The 16,408-nt window shown below is 43.2% G+C and overlaps 1 protein-coding gene across 3 annotated transcripts in view; it reads left to right on the forward strand.

The window, feature by feature from the left end:
- WDR93 (WD repeat domain 93) overlaps nt 1–16,408 on the forward strand; it is a 51,257-nt gene that overhangs the window by 22,059 nt on the left and 12,790 nt on the right. For all 3 annotated transcript variants that reach the window (XM_041750999.1, XM_041751000.1, XM_041751002.1), the window contains 6 exons: nt 5,812–5,896; nt 9,460–9,631; nt 11,036–11,106; nt 11,651–11,737; nt 12,762–12,881; nt 14,699–14,915. In XM_041750999.1, coding sequence (XP_041606933.1) covers nt 5,812–5,896; nt 9,460–9,631; nt 11,036–11,106; nt 11,651–11,737; nt 12,762–12,881; nt 14,699–14,915 — 752 coding nt within the window. The remainder of the gene's footprint in view (nt 1–5,811; nt 5,897–9,459; nt 9,632–11,035; nt 11,107–11,650; nt 11,738–12,761; nt 12,882–14,698; nt 14,916–16,408) is intronic.

Consider the following 16,408-nt stretch of genomic DNA (forward strand, 5'->3'; position numbering starts at 1 on the left):
ATGTCAGGTATACTAGTAAAATGTTCCACCAGGGCACTATTTTCAGACTCTCTGGGACTTAATCTCGAGCCCCACATCCACAGAAGATGGCCCCCTATCCTTGAGGATAATTGAGTCGTTTGTCCAGACATGGGTTTCCATGAAGATAAGTGAGGTCAAATTTCAGGACCTGTTATTTGTAGGGCCTCTTCCGAGCCTGCCCGTGAGGGGCCTTCGCCATGTTTTCACAGGGCCACATGGTTTTGTAAGATTAGCAAAAGTAACATGTTAACCACAGTCGCTTAAGACCCTTGTCTCTTTTCACTCAAACTTCTCCTGTCATAACTTACCCCATATAGGATGGTATTAGGATGGTCATGGGCATTTTGTGTTCAAACTTTTTTGTTCCATTTTTTTACAGTGGCTCCCAAATTATACATACTCAGGCCCTATGAAACCCAGGTCACCCTTCCAAAGTAATAGCCCAATCTGCCAAGCCAAGTGTCTTGAGGGATTTCATCTTTATATTGGGATACCTTAGAGAACGGAGAGCTTCTCTGGAGCTTCCTAGGTCTCCCTTTGAGGCATAGAGCACACCAGGCTTTTGAGAAGCTCAGCTTTGGGAGGACTCAGGCTTACCAGTAGCATAGTGGTGACCTCCAAATAAAAGTCTCTCTAGAGCCCTCTCTTTTTCCTCCTTTTAAATTACTTTATATTTTGGGGTGACTGGGTGGCTCAATGTTTGAGTGTCTGCCTTTGGTTCAGGTCATGATCCTGGGATCCTGGGATGGAGTCCCTCATCAGGCTTCTTGCAGGGAATCTGTTTCTCCCTCTGCCTATGTTTCTGCCTCTCTCTGTATCTCTCATGAATGAATGAATAAATGAATGAATGAATGATTAAATAAATGAATGAATGAATAAATAAATAAATAAAGTTATATTTTAAATTATACAAACAATATGTGAACATATCACTCTGGGAAAAGCCAGGTAATTCAGAGAGAGCAGCCATCTCCACAAGTCCTCACCATTATTAGCTCGATGTATGTTTTCTCGATCTTCAGTGTACATTTAAGTTCTGATATATTTATTTTGAAAAATATAGTTTTGTTTTATGGAAATGTTTTTTCTTTGGGAATTTTTTTCTATTTTGTTTTATGAGAATTTCCTATACTATTTATATTTTCTTACAAACTTGTGTTTTTCTTACTCATCAATTTATTGGCAACATTTTTCAGTGTCAGATAAGCCTACCTTGTTCTTTTGACCTCTTGAATTCTGTTCCATGTTATGCACATACCACAGTTTTTTTTGAGTGTGAGTCTACTGATGATAGGATATTCCCAGTTTGTGGCTTTTATAACACAGTGAAAATTTTTGTAAATTCTTGAGTGTAAAGCACTCAAGTGCTTCTGAGCATTTGGGTGCATGCATTTTTAGTGTTAGTATAGATACTGTTAAATTGCCCCCGCCAAAGTAGCATGACAATTTACATTTAATATTTCTCCTCAGCCTCCCTGACCTTGATATTATCCTCTTTTTTCCCAAACTGATGGAACAAAATAGCATCCCATGTAATTTTTACTGATCTCTATATCTTCTATTGGCCACGAGATTTTCTTTGAAATGCCTGCCTATATCTTTTGCTTGTTATATATTTGCTTCCAATTTGTTGTTTCCCTTTTTCCTCTGTTTATGTGCTTTTCTGTTGTAAAGAAGTTTTTTTTTTTTTATGATAGTCACACACACACACACACACACACAGAGAGAGAGAGAGAGAGAGAGAGAGAGAGAGAGGCAGAGACATAGGCAGAGGGAGAAGCAGGCTCCATGCACCGGGAGCCCGATGTGGGATTCCATCCTGGGTCTCCAGGATCGCGCCCTGGGCCAAAGGCAGGCGCTAAACCACTGCGCCACCCAGGGATCACCCAGGGATCCCTGTAAAGAAGTTTTAGGTTTGCAATGCCTGGGTGGCTCAGTCAGTGGGATGTTCAACTCTTAATTTCAGATCAGGTCATGTTCTTAGGGTCGTGAGATCAAGCCCCACCTGGGCTCTGTGCTGAGCGTGGAAATTGCTTTGGATTCTGTCTCTCCCCTCCTGTCCCTTCCAGCTGCCTACATGTTTGCATGTGCTCTCTCATTCTCTCTCTCTGAAAAGAAAGAGAGAGAGAGAGAAAAGAAGTTTTTGGTTTGGATATAGTCAGAATTTTCTCTCTCTCTTTCTTTTCTTTTTTTTAAATATTTATTGCAGCCTGAAGAAGGCTTTCCCAACCTCAAGGTTATAAGTAACTTCTCCTGTGGTTTCTTCTAATAATTTCAAGAGTTTTGCTTCTAACATTTCACTCTAATTCATAGGGAAGTGAGTGTCTTTTGTGAATGAAGTGAGGAAGTGGTCAGACTTTTATCTTTTTTTTTCAAATAGCCAACCATCACACAAATATCTTTGAGTAATTCATCCTTTCCCATTTGTTTTGAAATGTGATCTTTTATCATTCCTATATATATATATATACTTCTATGCTCTTTATCCTGTTCCATTAAAATATTCATCTGCCTACACCAAGACCTTAATGAACTTTGGAGCGAAACTACCAGGGTTCTAATCTCGTCAATGCCCCTGTTTATTTTCTGTTCTATTTTCTGTATTTTTGTTGTTCTACATTTGAGAGAGCTCAGTGGCTCAGTCTCTACCCTCTCACTGAGTTTTTCATTTTTGCTATCATCCTTTCATTTACAAGGGCCCTTCTTTTTTCTCTGATTGTTTGTTTACTTGATAAATACTATGCCTTCCCTAAAAACATTTATAATAATTACTGATATTTCTTCTCCATATATGGCCTATTTTCCCCCAAGTTGCTTTTTTCTTTCTAATTGTTTTGGTCTCTATCTTTCCAAAGAGATGCTCTCTTCACTTGTCTGGTGGTACTTGGATCTCTGCCATAAATTAGAATAGGGGTCATTGGGAAACAAACAGGATGCCAGGCCTGTGGGCACAGGTGGGGTTTGTTGATTGTGGTTTTGCTAAAGAGTGCCCCAACTAGGCTTTTGTGTTGGAAAACACGCATGTCAGTGTCTTGAAGAATACAAGTTTCACCTGCTATCCAAAAGGAGACTGTTCCTATAAAACCTTTCCTAAGTCAAAATGGTATAAAAAGCAATTACCATTAATTTATATGGAAAATTTTTTAGGTTCCTAGACCCAAAATACAACCTCTCTGAGGCTTTTCTGATACCTTAGAACACATCTTGCTAATGTATATACAAAATAAATCAACATGAAGCACAGATGCTCACTGACACAGTAAAGCTCTGGCACATGGCACATGATGCTGACAGGCTAGGTGTAGCTCCTTAGGAAGGATATGGGCGGGGCCTCTAAGTGGGTGCTCAGTGCTCAGCTCTAATCACAGCTCTCACCTGAGTTGCAGAGGCTTGTGGGGAAGACACCTTGGGGGTCAGGGGTAACTTCAACATTCAGTATGTAAACTTTAACTTCATTATGTTGGCTGCTTGGAGCTTGAGAGTCTGAGTTTAAATGCTTTTTTAAAAAAAGATTTTATTTATTCATTCATGAGAGACACAGAGGGAGAGGCAGAGACATAGGCAGAGGGAGAAGCAGACTCTGCTGGGAGTCTAATGTGGGACTCGATTTAAGGACCCCAGGAACATGCCCTGAGCCAAAGGCAGATAGATGCTCAACCACTGAGCCACTCAGGCACCCCAGAGTTTAAATGCTTCTTAAAAAGATTTCCAGTCAATCCTGTTGCTGCCTCACTGGCGCTTCCACTCCAGAGATACCCAGTGCTGGCATTTTCTTGAGTCATAGGGCATTTGTGGTATAAATCAGATGGCTGCTAGGCTTTCTCCCCTACTGGCTCAGATCTGACTTTCTTGGGTCTGCTAAATCATTTAGCCACCTGCTTTACAACCTCAAAATGTTCTTGCTTTTGTTCCCTTTTCATTCTCTTGTTCCTTATAAGTTTATTCCTTTTTTAAAAAGCAGCTTTCTGTCATTTTAATGGGATTTCAGGAAGGAAAGGTGTTACATGTTAAATGTTCACACCAACGTCTGTATTTTCCAGCTAGTTATTGCTGGTCTCTGGTTTTATCAGTATTCATCAGGGCCTTAGTTGCAGCAAAGAAATTGGAAGGATATCAAGTTTCAGAAAATTGGAAGGAACCAAGGGAGGGTAGGCAGTGAAAACATTTTCTAAAGTTAAAACATTCTTCCTTCCATTTTAGGTAATCCATACTTGGTAATAATTCATTTAATTATAATGTCAGTTTGCTTTGCTAACATTAAAGTCCTAAACAAGATATTAGCAAAGCAAACCGATTGCTTTGTGTTCATGGATAGTATCTATGTTCAAATATGAGATTGGCCTGTAGTGGTTTTATTACCTTTTTCTTGTGGTTTTCTTATCAGCCTTTGGTATGAGTGTTATGCAAGATTTGTAAAGAAAGTTGGATGTCTTTTTTTAACCCTCTAGGTCTAAGTAAATCCTATATTATCTTTTCAATTTCTTCTATGATTATTAGTCCATTGTAAAAAATTTTGAGGCAATTTCAGTCACAATTCATATAATTTATCAGTATAGATATAGAACTATAGATACATGTAAATAAATTTCTCCTATACTATAAAAGTGAAAATCTATCTTTTAAGTTATTCCTTTTTCTTGTTTTTAATGCTATTTATGTGTGCCTCCTTTTTATTTTTTAAAGAAACTGTAGATCCAACTCACCAATTTTAACTTGGCAACATTTGTAAGATCTAAATACTGGAGATGTTCCAGATATCTTTCTTTTTGTGGTTTCTAATTTAATTCCATTGTGATCAAAGAACATACTTCATATAATTTGAAGCCTTTTAAATTTATTAAGTTTTGTTTTGTGCCCAGAATATGGCTTATCTTGATAAGTGTTCTAAGTGCACTTGAAAAGAATGTATATTTATCTATTGTTGGTCAAGTTATTTAAATCTCCTACATATTTACTGTTTTCCTTCTGTATCTGTACTATATCCTTACTGATTTTCTGTCTATTCTATCAGTTATTGGGAGAAGAGTGTTCAAATCTCTAAGATTACAGATTTATCTATTTCTGCTTTCACTTCTCTGAGTCTTTGCTTCTTGTATTTTGAAGCACTGTTATTATGTGCATAAACATTTGGAATGTTATGTCTCCTTAATGAATTGACCATTTTATCATTATTCGGTGAATCTTTGATCCCTGGTAATATTCTTTGCTATGAAATCTGTTATGTTAGATATTAATATAACCACCCAAGGTTTCTTTATATTAGTTTTTTTTTAAATATTTTATTTATTCACGAGAGACACAGACCGAGAGAGAGAGATAGGGGCAGAGACACAAGCAGAGGGAGAAGCAGGCTCCATGCAGGGAGCCAACGTGGGACTCGATCCTGGGTTTCCGGGATCACGACTTGGGCCGAAGTCAGGTGCTCAACCACTGAGCCACCCAGGCGTCCCTCTTTATATTAGTTTTACAAGATGTATCTTTTTCTATACTTCTAATATTTTGGTGTTTTTGTATTTAAAATAAGTTTCTTTTTGACAACGAATAGTTGGGTCTTACCTTTTTATATAATCTGACAATCTCTACCTTTTAATTGGGGCAGTTAGACCACTTATATTTAATGATTGGTGATGTGTTTGGATTTAAATCTGTCACTTTGCTAATTACTGTCTTTTGTCCCACCAGTTTTTTTTTCTTTTCCCTCTTTTTCTGTCTTCTTTTGGGATGTGTTTTTAATGATTCTGTTATATCTTCTTTGTTTGGCTTATTAGCTGTGCCTTTTCCTTATCGTAGGATACAAACATTTGTTTTAGAGGAGACATTAAGTTGAGTCATCCAGTTCACATAATGAAGATCAAACCACCCAAACCAGTTACAGGTTAGTAAAATTCAACTAACACTTTCTTCTCTTCTGCCTTTAATTTCTGTTTTTTTCTCTCTTTGTCTTTCTCTACATGTCCTGTCTTTTCTATTTATTAGGGGAAATATGTAAATTATAAATATAGTTCTGAAGAGGAAAATTTTTTAAAAGTCATAAGCTCTGGGATCAAAAGACAAAACATATAAATGTTACAAGAATACAGCTAACAGAATCGGGAAATCAGGCAAGACACATCTAGCTGGAGTTCATTCATTTTTATATTCCTGTGTTAGTTCATTCATCAGTGTTTGCTGAGTGCCAGTAATGCAGTAAGCACACAGGTGAGTAAGACACATCATCTTGTGCCCTAAAAGCTGCTGTTCCACCAAGGGAGAAGAAGAGGAATCCGGCATTATAGGATATGATAAGTGCAGCAATGGGGAACACCTGGAACCATGAAAACATAGAAAAAAGAGTGACTAACTCTGTCCACAGAGCAGGCAAAGGCTTTATCAAAGGAAGGGGCACTTGGGAAGGTTTTGAAGGATAAGTGGGAGTATGTCATGAGGAAAAGAGAAGTCAATTGTAGGCAGAGGACAGAGTATATCCTTTCAATACCTGCATATGGCAATCAAAGATATATCTATAAGAATGTTCACTGCTGCAGTATTTATAGAAGCAAAATCTCATACACCTCTCCAAAGGAATACTTTGCAACCATAAAAAATGAAGGAAGGGATCCCTGGGTGGCTTAGCAGTTTGGTGCCTGCCTTCAGCCTAGGGCGTGATCCTGGAGTCCCAGGATTGAGTCCCACATCGGGCTCCTTGCATGGAGCCTGCTTTTCCCTCTGCCTGTATCTCTGCCTCTCTCTCTCTCTGTGTGTCTCTCATGAATAACTAAATAAAATCTTTAAAAATAAAAAACAAAGAAGGAAATTCAAAAGGCCAAGAATATCCAATTCACTCTCATAAATGAACATGATGATACAACATGCTCCATCAACATTTATTGTAAAGCTACAGTGATTAAGACAGATAGAAAAACAAAGGAGTGCATAGTAGATTGCAATATATATAAGATATAGAAATATAGATAGAAAAATCAATGAATGAAATATCAGAGGCCAGAACAGAGCCAGGCATTAATGGCCACTGGATACCTGAGGGGTGGCACTCCAGAGCAGTGGAGAAAGGATGGTCATTTCAATAAATGGCACTGGTTGTCCATATGGAAACAAAAGTGAGACTTGACTCCTGCCTCACACCATCCACAAAAATTAATTCTAGATGAACCATAGAAGTAAATAAGAGAAAACAATAATGCTTTTAGAAAATGTATAAAATAATATCTTTATGGTTTCTGGGTAGGGAAAGACTTTGTAAACAAGACACACAAAACAAATACAAAAAGCACTTATAATAAAAGAAAAATGTGATAAATTTGGCTACTAAAATTAAGGACTTCGAGTCACCCTAAGACATCATTAAAAGCATGAAAGAGCAAGCCACGTAGAGAAGACATTTGCAAAACACATAAAACTTATGAATTTCATATCAAGAGTATATAAAGAATTCCCACAACTTATTAAGGAAAAGAGATAATCTAGTATAAAACAGCAAGAAATTATTCAAATGGCCAATAAACATGAGTATATATACTCAACATCATTAGTTTATCAGGGAAATGCAGATTAAGACCATAATGAGCTTACCACTCTATACCCACCAGGATGGCAACAATGAAAAGACACTGTACCAAGTTGGTAAGGATATGGAATAACCATAACTAGACTTCTCATACACTATAGTTAGGAATGAAAATTGATAACAATCACTTTGGAATGATCTAGTAATATTGATGATAATTTACACCCTGAGAGCCAGCATTTATACATTTACACTCCTAGGCAGTGTGACCAACTATACTAGTTTGCCTGGGACTGAGGGTTTCCAGGGATGTGGGGCTTTCAGTGCAAAGCAAACCAGGGTGAAGTGGCTCCTCTCCTAGGTATACATCTGATAGGTTTAAAAGTAAATGCGTACCAGGAGTCATGTACAAGAATCATAACAGTGATGTGATATTCAATAGCCCCAAACATGGAATAACCAAAATGTCCATCAACAACAAACAGATCAGCTATAATGTCTTCAGTCGGTGGAATACTATCAATAAAAAGGAACAAACTACAGCTATCACAACAAAGTGGCTCACAAACAGTATTAAGCCAAAGAGGGCAGACATAGAGTTAACACTATATATAATTCCATTTGTGTATATAGTTCAAAATCAGGCAAAACAAAGCTGTCATGTTTAGATGCACATTTAGACAGCAAAAGTAAAATAAATGTAATGCAGTGCTTACATAAAAGCCAAGGGAATGGTTGCTGCCCTTCCCAGAAGGCTGTGACTGGAGACTGGCCCTTGCAAAGCTTCTAGGGAACAGACAATGTCCTGTCCTTGGACCTGAGTAGAGACAGATGTTTGCCTTATGGTAATTTATTAAGATATATATTTTTATGCTGTTTGCTGGATGTGTTCTATTTCCCAAGAAGACAAAGGTTTAATGAATGAAAATAAGCAACAATGAGGAAGGTCTATAGTACTGATATAAAGAGATCTCCAAGCTGTTATGAGTGAAAAAAATGCAAGGGTGCTAGGGTATAAGAGCAATTCTCAAACTTTAGCTGGATCAGACTCACCTGGAGAACTTGTTAGAACCCAATTTGCTGGGCCCCACCTACAGAGTTTCTGTTTCAGCCTGGGGTTGAGCCCGAGAATCTGCATTTCTAACAAGTTCCCGTAGAGCCTGTCAGATCCCTGCTGATCTGGGACCACACTTGGGAAACTACTAGTATCTTATATGCTAGCTACCATTTGTTTAAACAAAAGGGGTCTCTTTGTAGCAACGTATGCAAGGAACCAGCAACAATGGTGGCCACTGGGGAAGGGGAGCTGGGGCACCATCAGGCCTCCTGGGTACCCTCCAAAGAGAGCAGAGTTTTGAAAGCTGGGATGGGAACCCAGAAAATCGATCACCCAGTTTTACTGTGGATTTAGGAACAGTTGAAAAAGAAGGAAATGAAAGGTTTCAGGGTGGGAGGAGGGAGTAGAGTGGTAAGAAAAGTGATTGGCAGAGAGGAGGTTTTTGAAGGAAGTTAGTTGGATAGATGTAAACACAGGTAGGGGTGGGACTGTATGCTTATGTGAGCCTTCAGCAGTGGCTCAGTAGTGACCAGCTGGCAGGTTTGGGGCCTTACCAACCTGAGGAGACACCATTAGGGTCTGAGGCCTCTAATGCCCTCGTGAACGTTTCCTTGGCTTTCTCTGGGGATCTAGTAATTCGGAAACAGAAAGTGATGGGGGGATGGAGCTGGAGGAGCAAGAGGAGGAGGCAGCCGTCCTTTGCCTGTGCTCCCTGAGCGAGTGGGTAGGAAAGAGGTGGAGAGAAACCCTGGGCTCCCACATGGACTTCTGAGGATGAGGGATTCTGCAGGAAACTGGGGAGCATGGAGGAAGGGGGGAAAAATTAGACAGAGGGAAGTCCCATGGTTCGACTAATTTTGGCATCTTTTCACCCTAGGGACCACATTTAAAAGCCCCCTGGAAGTCTTTGCAAAGATAGAGGATTGCTATGGGTTGGGCTCGGGGCAGAACCACTTCATCAAGGAAAGTCAGTGGGAACAACAAGCAGCCATCTTCCACGCCTCCTACAAGAAGTACCTGGATGAGAAAGGGGAGGAGGAGCCACTCAGGTGAGTGGGAAGGAGCACTCTGCTCCCAGGGAGCCCTGGGGCACGTGCAGGAATCAACCCAAGCCCTTGAACTCATCTGAGGTGTAAAGGCTCCTCTTGATTTGGGGAATTTTTCCAAGAGTTTCAGCAGATCTTTTGAAAAGGTGTGTGGAGATTGTTCAAATACAGTTAGAACAAAGGTGGATCACATTGTGGATTTCAAAGAGGGGGTAGGCATGTATGGAGATAAGGAGTAGAGTTTATTTTAGTATTTTATGCCCAGCCCTCATCTCTTAAATTTTTTCCCCTGATTATCTAGACAACACAGAAGACCCTAAAGACAGAAATGAAAGTCACTACTATTCAGATTTTCTCCATTTCTATCCAGGCTTGCTAGCTATTTATTTATTTATTTATAAAAGATTTTATTTATTTATTCATGAAAGACACACACAGAGAGAGAGAGAGAGAGATAGAGACAGAGACACAGGCAGAGGGAGAAACAGGCTCCATGCAGGGAACCTGACATGGTACTCGATCCCGGGGTCTCCAGGATCACACCCTGGGCTGAAGGCAGGCGCTAAACCGCTGAGCCACCCAGGGATTCCCTATCCAGGCTTTTTAAACATAATATATTCATGTATAATTCCTGAAATACCTTCTAGCAGCGGGTATGGTTCATGAACCCCCTGCTGTGATTGTAAAAAACCGAGCCCAAGTCTTTAAAGAGTGCAGTGGAGCTGGTTTTAGGAACTAGCTCTCCCCACAGCTAAGCTGAACCTCAGGGATGTTCTTGCTTCACATAGGAAGCGGAGCCTCTCATCTTGCTGTGAAGTGCACCTCCAATTTTCTCACTTCAGGACACAGACTCCTAGGGCTGCACCCTCATCGCAGCTGCTTGATACCTGAACTAGGCCCCAGTGAGGTTCAGGGGTGCACTGCCTTGCAGGGTAGTTGGGAGTTTTGCAGGCTAGCTGTTAAACTGCTGGTAGTGTCTGTAGTGAGAGTCTTTAAACCCCAAGAAACTATAAATCAGGAAATTTTTTTTTTTTTCGTTTTTTTTGGGTTTTTTAGAGCAAACTTAGCACACCACTCATTGGATTGTCCCCAGCATAAGCGACCATTATTCATGTCAGCCAAGTCTGGTCACTACAGAGAAAGTTCTACTCAGTGCTGGGTGCTGTTGCCAGTCTGGGAGTGACTCCTGCAGCCCTGCTTGCCCTGCCCTCACCAAATTCCAAAGTCTGCAGCCACCAGACCCAGCACGTAAAATGTGATTTACCTTATGGCCCTATGCTCCTGGAAAGGTCCATCCTAACATTCCCTTCATAAACCCATTTCTAATTTTAGTGCCAAGCCTCTGCCAGCATCTCTCCTGGCCAAGGAGTCTGCCATGGCTCTGACTAGTGTCTCTTTTTTTCTCAGCATGGCCTCATTCCATTTCCTCCTTCCTAGCAGCATAATTGCAATGCCAGCAGAAGTCAAGAGCCCCTCAGGTAAATGAGCACGAAGCAGGTGGTTATCCTGGGCAATGATCCACTCAAGGGAATGCCTCAGCAAACCATACATGATGGGAGGGAATGAGGCAAAATGTGTGTCACCTGCTTCGCAGTTGGAGCTTAACAGTTTCTGGTTGGACATTAGTCATCCAGATTCCTTGATAATGGAGTTGGGCATTGTTTTCAGGGAGTGACTTGCCACAGAGGAGGGTATGAGCACATATCCTGCCAGGCTGCTTCTGGACAGGAATTCATTTTGTGGAAAATGTTATTTAAAGCACTGACAGCCAAGAGGACGTGAATTATCTAGAAGATGTGAGAGCAGCTGAGGGGCAGTGTGACTGTCCTCCCCACCCAGGAAGGCGAATTGTCCCTAGGAACCACCCTTCCAGGGGTGCCCACCCCTTCTGTTGGGTGCTGCCCATTAGAACAGGCTACTTTTGATTTCAAACTGAATTCCTCTTGAGCCAACACTTTCCGTACAAACCAGAGGGGACTCAGATTCTTTACATGACACCCCTTTCCTCTTTTTCTTTCCCAGGAGTAGCCTGTGTCCTTGGCATACATTGGACTGGAAGTCACAACTTCTTCCTCTATTCGCTTAACCGAACTCTGAAGGATAAAGTCGGTACTTTGGGATGGGAGTTGCCTAAGCGGGCTCTCAGAACACGTCCTCCTCCAGCTTAGTTGAGGGCATGTGACTGACATGTCACTTCAGAGGACCAGAGACATGCCAGCAGAAGCAGGTGGCTCAGTGGCTGTGGTGTCACTGTGAGGCTCTGTCTCTGAACAGTCCCGTTTCTTAAAGAGAACAGGTCAATAGGGACAAAGCCCAGTCAGGTCCACAGAGCTCCTGTGGCAGCGAGGTAAAAAAAGACATGGCATCAGAGGCCAGATCCAGCCCTGGCCCAACAGCCTGCAAGCTGTGTGCTGTCAGGCCAGTCACCCCTGCCCCAGTCCTGTCTTCTCATCTGAAACAGAGCTAATTCAGGACACCACCCCTGTCCCTTGCTCACACTTGTCATAAATAGGAGAATCCCGAGGGTCTCAACATAGGCAAGCTCTCGGAAATTGAAAGGCACTTTGGAAATATGGTGGTTATTTGGTTTATACAGACTCATGGAAGCAGTTGCATGAGCACACTCACCCTGTGGTAATTCCGTGAGCTGTACACATAGGTCAAACTTTAGAATTGTCCTTTAAAAGTAACATTTAAAAATAGGCAAAGGAAGACTCTCTTTCCTATCATCCCTCTATCTCCCAGGCAGCATAGCTTCCAACCTCAACCTCTGTACCGACTGGCTGGGACCCTGGGCAGGTCGCTTACATCCTGCCTTAGTCTCCTCATCAATGAAATGGGGGTATTATGGGCCCCCCTCAGGGGACCCTTGTGAGAATTCACCGGAAGGAGGCATGTAAAGTGCTTAGCACAGTGCTTAGCACCTAGTAAGCACTCATTCCATGTTAGCTGCAGTCGAATAGCAGCATGACCCATTGTTTTATCCTGAGGAAGGAGACAGCATTGCAGAGAGGTGAGAGGGATGGTGAGCCCAGACAGGCAGACTAGTGTGGGTCTTGGGCTGCACACATAGAGGTGATGTGTAGGTGCAGGGACTGGGGGGGCAGCCTTGTGCATGGTGTCCTCCCTGCAGACCCAGAGGGTGTGTGGCCCTGTGCTGCGCCCATTGCTGTCTCTCAGCTCAGCTATACCTGCTCCTACCTGTTGATTGCCTGTGAGGATGGCGTGCTCACACTGTGGGACCTGGCCGAAGGTGAGCCCCCCACCTCTGCCTAAGCCCTGGATGGGTCTCTGGGTAATGAGAGTCCCGGAGCGCAGGGATGTCTGCAGGCGCTGGGCCTTCTGTTAGTTACTGCCTTCTTTTGTCAGCTTGGGGAGGTGGTCTTGCTTTCCCTTCATTCAGCCATTCAATAGACACTTCCTGAACTTAATATGCTCTGATGGTTTCCATTCTCTGTGTATTTATTGAGCGCTTGCTCCATACCTGGCACCAGACCAAGGCCTGGAAGTCTGTCCATTACCTCATTATCACACTCCGGTGAGGAGGTGTCTTCCAGCTCAGGGTGTGAGATCCTGGCAGTCTCAGCCCTCCTCCCTCTATCCCCCAGGCTCTCAAAATAAACATGTCTTCCTTGCTGCTATTCTACCCTGAGCCTGGTCAGCAGGAACCTCACTGGTGTGCAAGCTAAGAGACCTACAGTGTGGGCAGGGCAAGATCAGCTATTCTGGGTGGGTGGCACCTTGCTAGAGTCCTGGGGTCCCAGGGTCCCCAGGGAGAGAGTAGATGAAGGGGCAGAGGGAGATGGAGAAGCAGACTCCCCATTGAATGAAGAGCCCTCGAGATCCCTGGGTGGTGCAGCGGTTTAGTGCCTGCCTTTGGCCCAGGGCGCGATCCTGGAGACCCGGGATCGAATCCCACGTCGGGCTCCCGGTGCATGGAGCCTGCTTCTCCCTCTGCCTGTGTCTCTGCCTCTCTCTCTCTCTCTCTCTCTGTGACTATCATAAATAAATGAATGAATGAATGAATGAATGAATGAATGAATGAAGAGCCCAACAGGACCTAGATCCTAGGACCCTGAGATCATGACCTGAGTCGAAACCAAGAGGCAGATGCTTAACTGCCTGAGCCACCCAGGTGCCCTGGGAGTGTCTCCTTCTTACCAAATGTTTTTAGAAGTAATGACTGAATCCCTGGTTTGTCATTTTTTAGAGTAGAGGGGGGTTGTCTTCCCTGGCAGCCTTCCTAAGGCAGCACATTGGTGAGAGTCCGGGACAGTGCCCTGTTTATTGGTGGCCTCAGGGAGGCTTATGTCAGATCAGTTAAGTGCCTTCCTTACCTGAGCTACTTCCACCTGAAGAATTCCATGGTTGTTTCCAATAGCGGGCACTCCGCCTACATGGTAGAAAGATAAACATGGCTATAGGCCCTCTTGAACTTGAGCAAGAGTTACAGCACCCACAGTGTTCTTTTTATTTTTTTTTAAGATTTTATTTATTTATCCATGAGAGACACAGAGAGAGAGGCAGAGACACAGGCAGAGGGAGAAGCAGGCTCCATGCAGGGAGCCCGACATGGGACTCGATCCTGGGTCTCCAGGATCAGGCCCTGGGCCAAAGGCGGCGCTAAACCCCTGAGCCACCTAGGCTGCCCCCGACAGCATTCTTAAAATAGCTGAAGATTCATCATGGGCAGAAGAATGATCCTAATTTCACATTCACTTGCCCAATAGCTTGCTTTCATTTTTCTGGGTATTGATACATTCTGGATATTGCTTGGCTACACACACACTTCCCTCTCATTCTCCGAGAACCACCCCATCACCTAACCCCTCGGGGGTTGCCCTACCACCTTGCCCTACCACCCCTCCTCCATGAGGCTGGTCCTCTTCATTCCCTGTGCCTCTCCATCCTTAGGAGGGGGGCTCTTCTCTCCCACTGGGCATTGGGGTTCTCTGGTTTCACTCTCAGAGGGCTCTCCCTCATATACCTGCTGATCACAGACCCTGTGCGCATGGCTGCATCATCCTCTACCTACTTATCTGACCTGCCTGTAACATTTTTTTTCTCCAGGTTTCCCACTTGGGGTCGTTGCTCTTCCGGAGGGATGTTTCTGCCAGAGCATTCACTTCCTAAAATACTTCTTAGTCTACAAAGGACAGAACGTGTATCCTGAGGGTCCCTTGAAATCCCAAATCCCACAATGTGTGGTGCTGTGCACAGATTCTTCCCTCCATCTTCTGACAGCCAAGGGGACCCAAGTGCCCACCATCAGCGAGCTTGTTGAGAGGTTGGTAATTTGAGTGCAGGACAGGGTAGATGATCTGCCAGACAGATGACGCCATTCAATAAGGAGAAACCAACCCCCTCCCCAGCAGGAGTCCACTTGCTCTGTAGTCACCACACTCCCTGAGAACCTCAGGATCCCCGCTCTCTTTCATGTATGGGTATCTATGCAAAACTTGTGTCACAAACTTGTATGATGGTGTAAATGACACCTTTGTGTCCCATGTGACCAAGAACAGTGTTGTGTCTACCAAAATAACCTTTTATCAGTTTCCTCAAGTGTCTTTTTTATTTTTATTTTTTATTTTTTTTTATGATAGTCACACAGAGAGAGAGAGAGAGAGAGAGAAAGAGAGAGAGAGGCAGAGACACAGGCAGAGGGAGAAGCAGGCTCCATGCACCGGGAGCCCGACGTGGGATTTGATCCTGGGTCTCCAGGATCGCGCCCTGGGTCAAAGGCAGGCGCCAAACCGCTGCACCACCCAGGGATCCCGTCTTTCTTTTTAAATTGTGAAACACTTTATGTATGCAAATGATGTATATAATATGTATGTGTGTATATTTAGGGTGTATCTATACCACCTAGGAGTACACATTATATACACACATATATACACACTATATATATATTCTATATAGTCTGTGTGTGTGTGTGTGTGTGTGTGTGTGTGTGTGTAGAGAGAGAGAGAGACACAGAGCAAGAGAGAGAGAAACTCCCATGTAAGAAATAGATAATCTTTGATTCAGTTAAGGCTCTCTGTGTGCTTTGTCCCCGGTCACACCCCTTATCTATTGCTGTGTATAACAAACCACTCTACAATTTAATGACTTGAGAAAACAGTCATTGTTGGGATGCCTAGGTGAAGCACCACCATGAGCCCAGGGTGTGATCCTGGAGGCCCAGGATCAAGTCCCACATCGGGCTCCCTGCATGGAGCCTGCTTCTCCCTCTGTCTGTGTCTCTGCCTCTCTCTTTGTGTCTCTCATGCATAAATAAATAAAATCTTTAAAAAAAGAAAAAAAAAGCCTAGAATCTGAGGTGGGTTAAAAAAAAAAAAAAGAAAAGAAAACAGTCATTGGTTAGCCCCTAACACTGTAGGTCAGCAACTTGGGCCAGGCTCCGATGGGCCACCCTTCCACGAGTCTTGCTCAGGCTCTCACGTGTGCCTCAGGCAGCATCTGGCAGCTCAGCTGGGGGCTGGATGGTCTGAGATGACCTTGCTCACATAGACGGCAGGTGGCTGGGACTCTTGGTTCTCCTCCTTATGGCTAGTCCTGTGGGCTGTCTCAACCTCCATCACCTGGCAGCCTACAGGGTCCTCCCAGCAAGCAGGGGCAGCCACGATGCACAAACGCTTTCCAGGCCTCTGCTCCAGTCATCCTGGACAGAGCACATTATGTGGCCACACCTGCAGTCAAGCAGTAGGAAAACTGACTCCACCTTTTTATTTATTTTAAAGATTTATTTATTTTTGAGAGAGAGCATGAGCAGGGGGA

This window comes from Vulpes lagopus, chromosome 4, assembly GCF_018345385.1.
Source record: "Vulpes lagopus strain Blue_001 chromosome 4, ASM1834538v1, whole genome shotgun sequence".
In the NCBI taxonomy this organism is placed as follows: Eukaryota; Metazoa; Chordata; class Mammalia; order Carnivora; family Canidae; genus Vulpes; species Vulpes lagopus.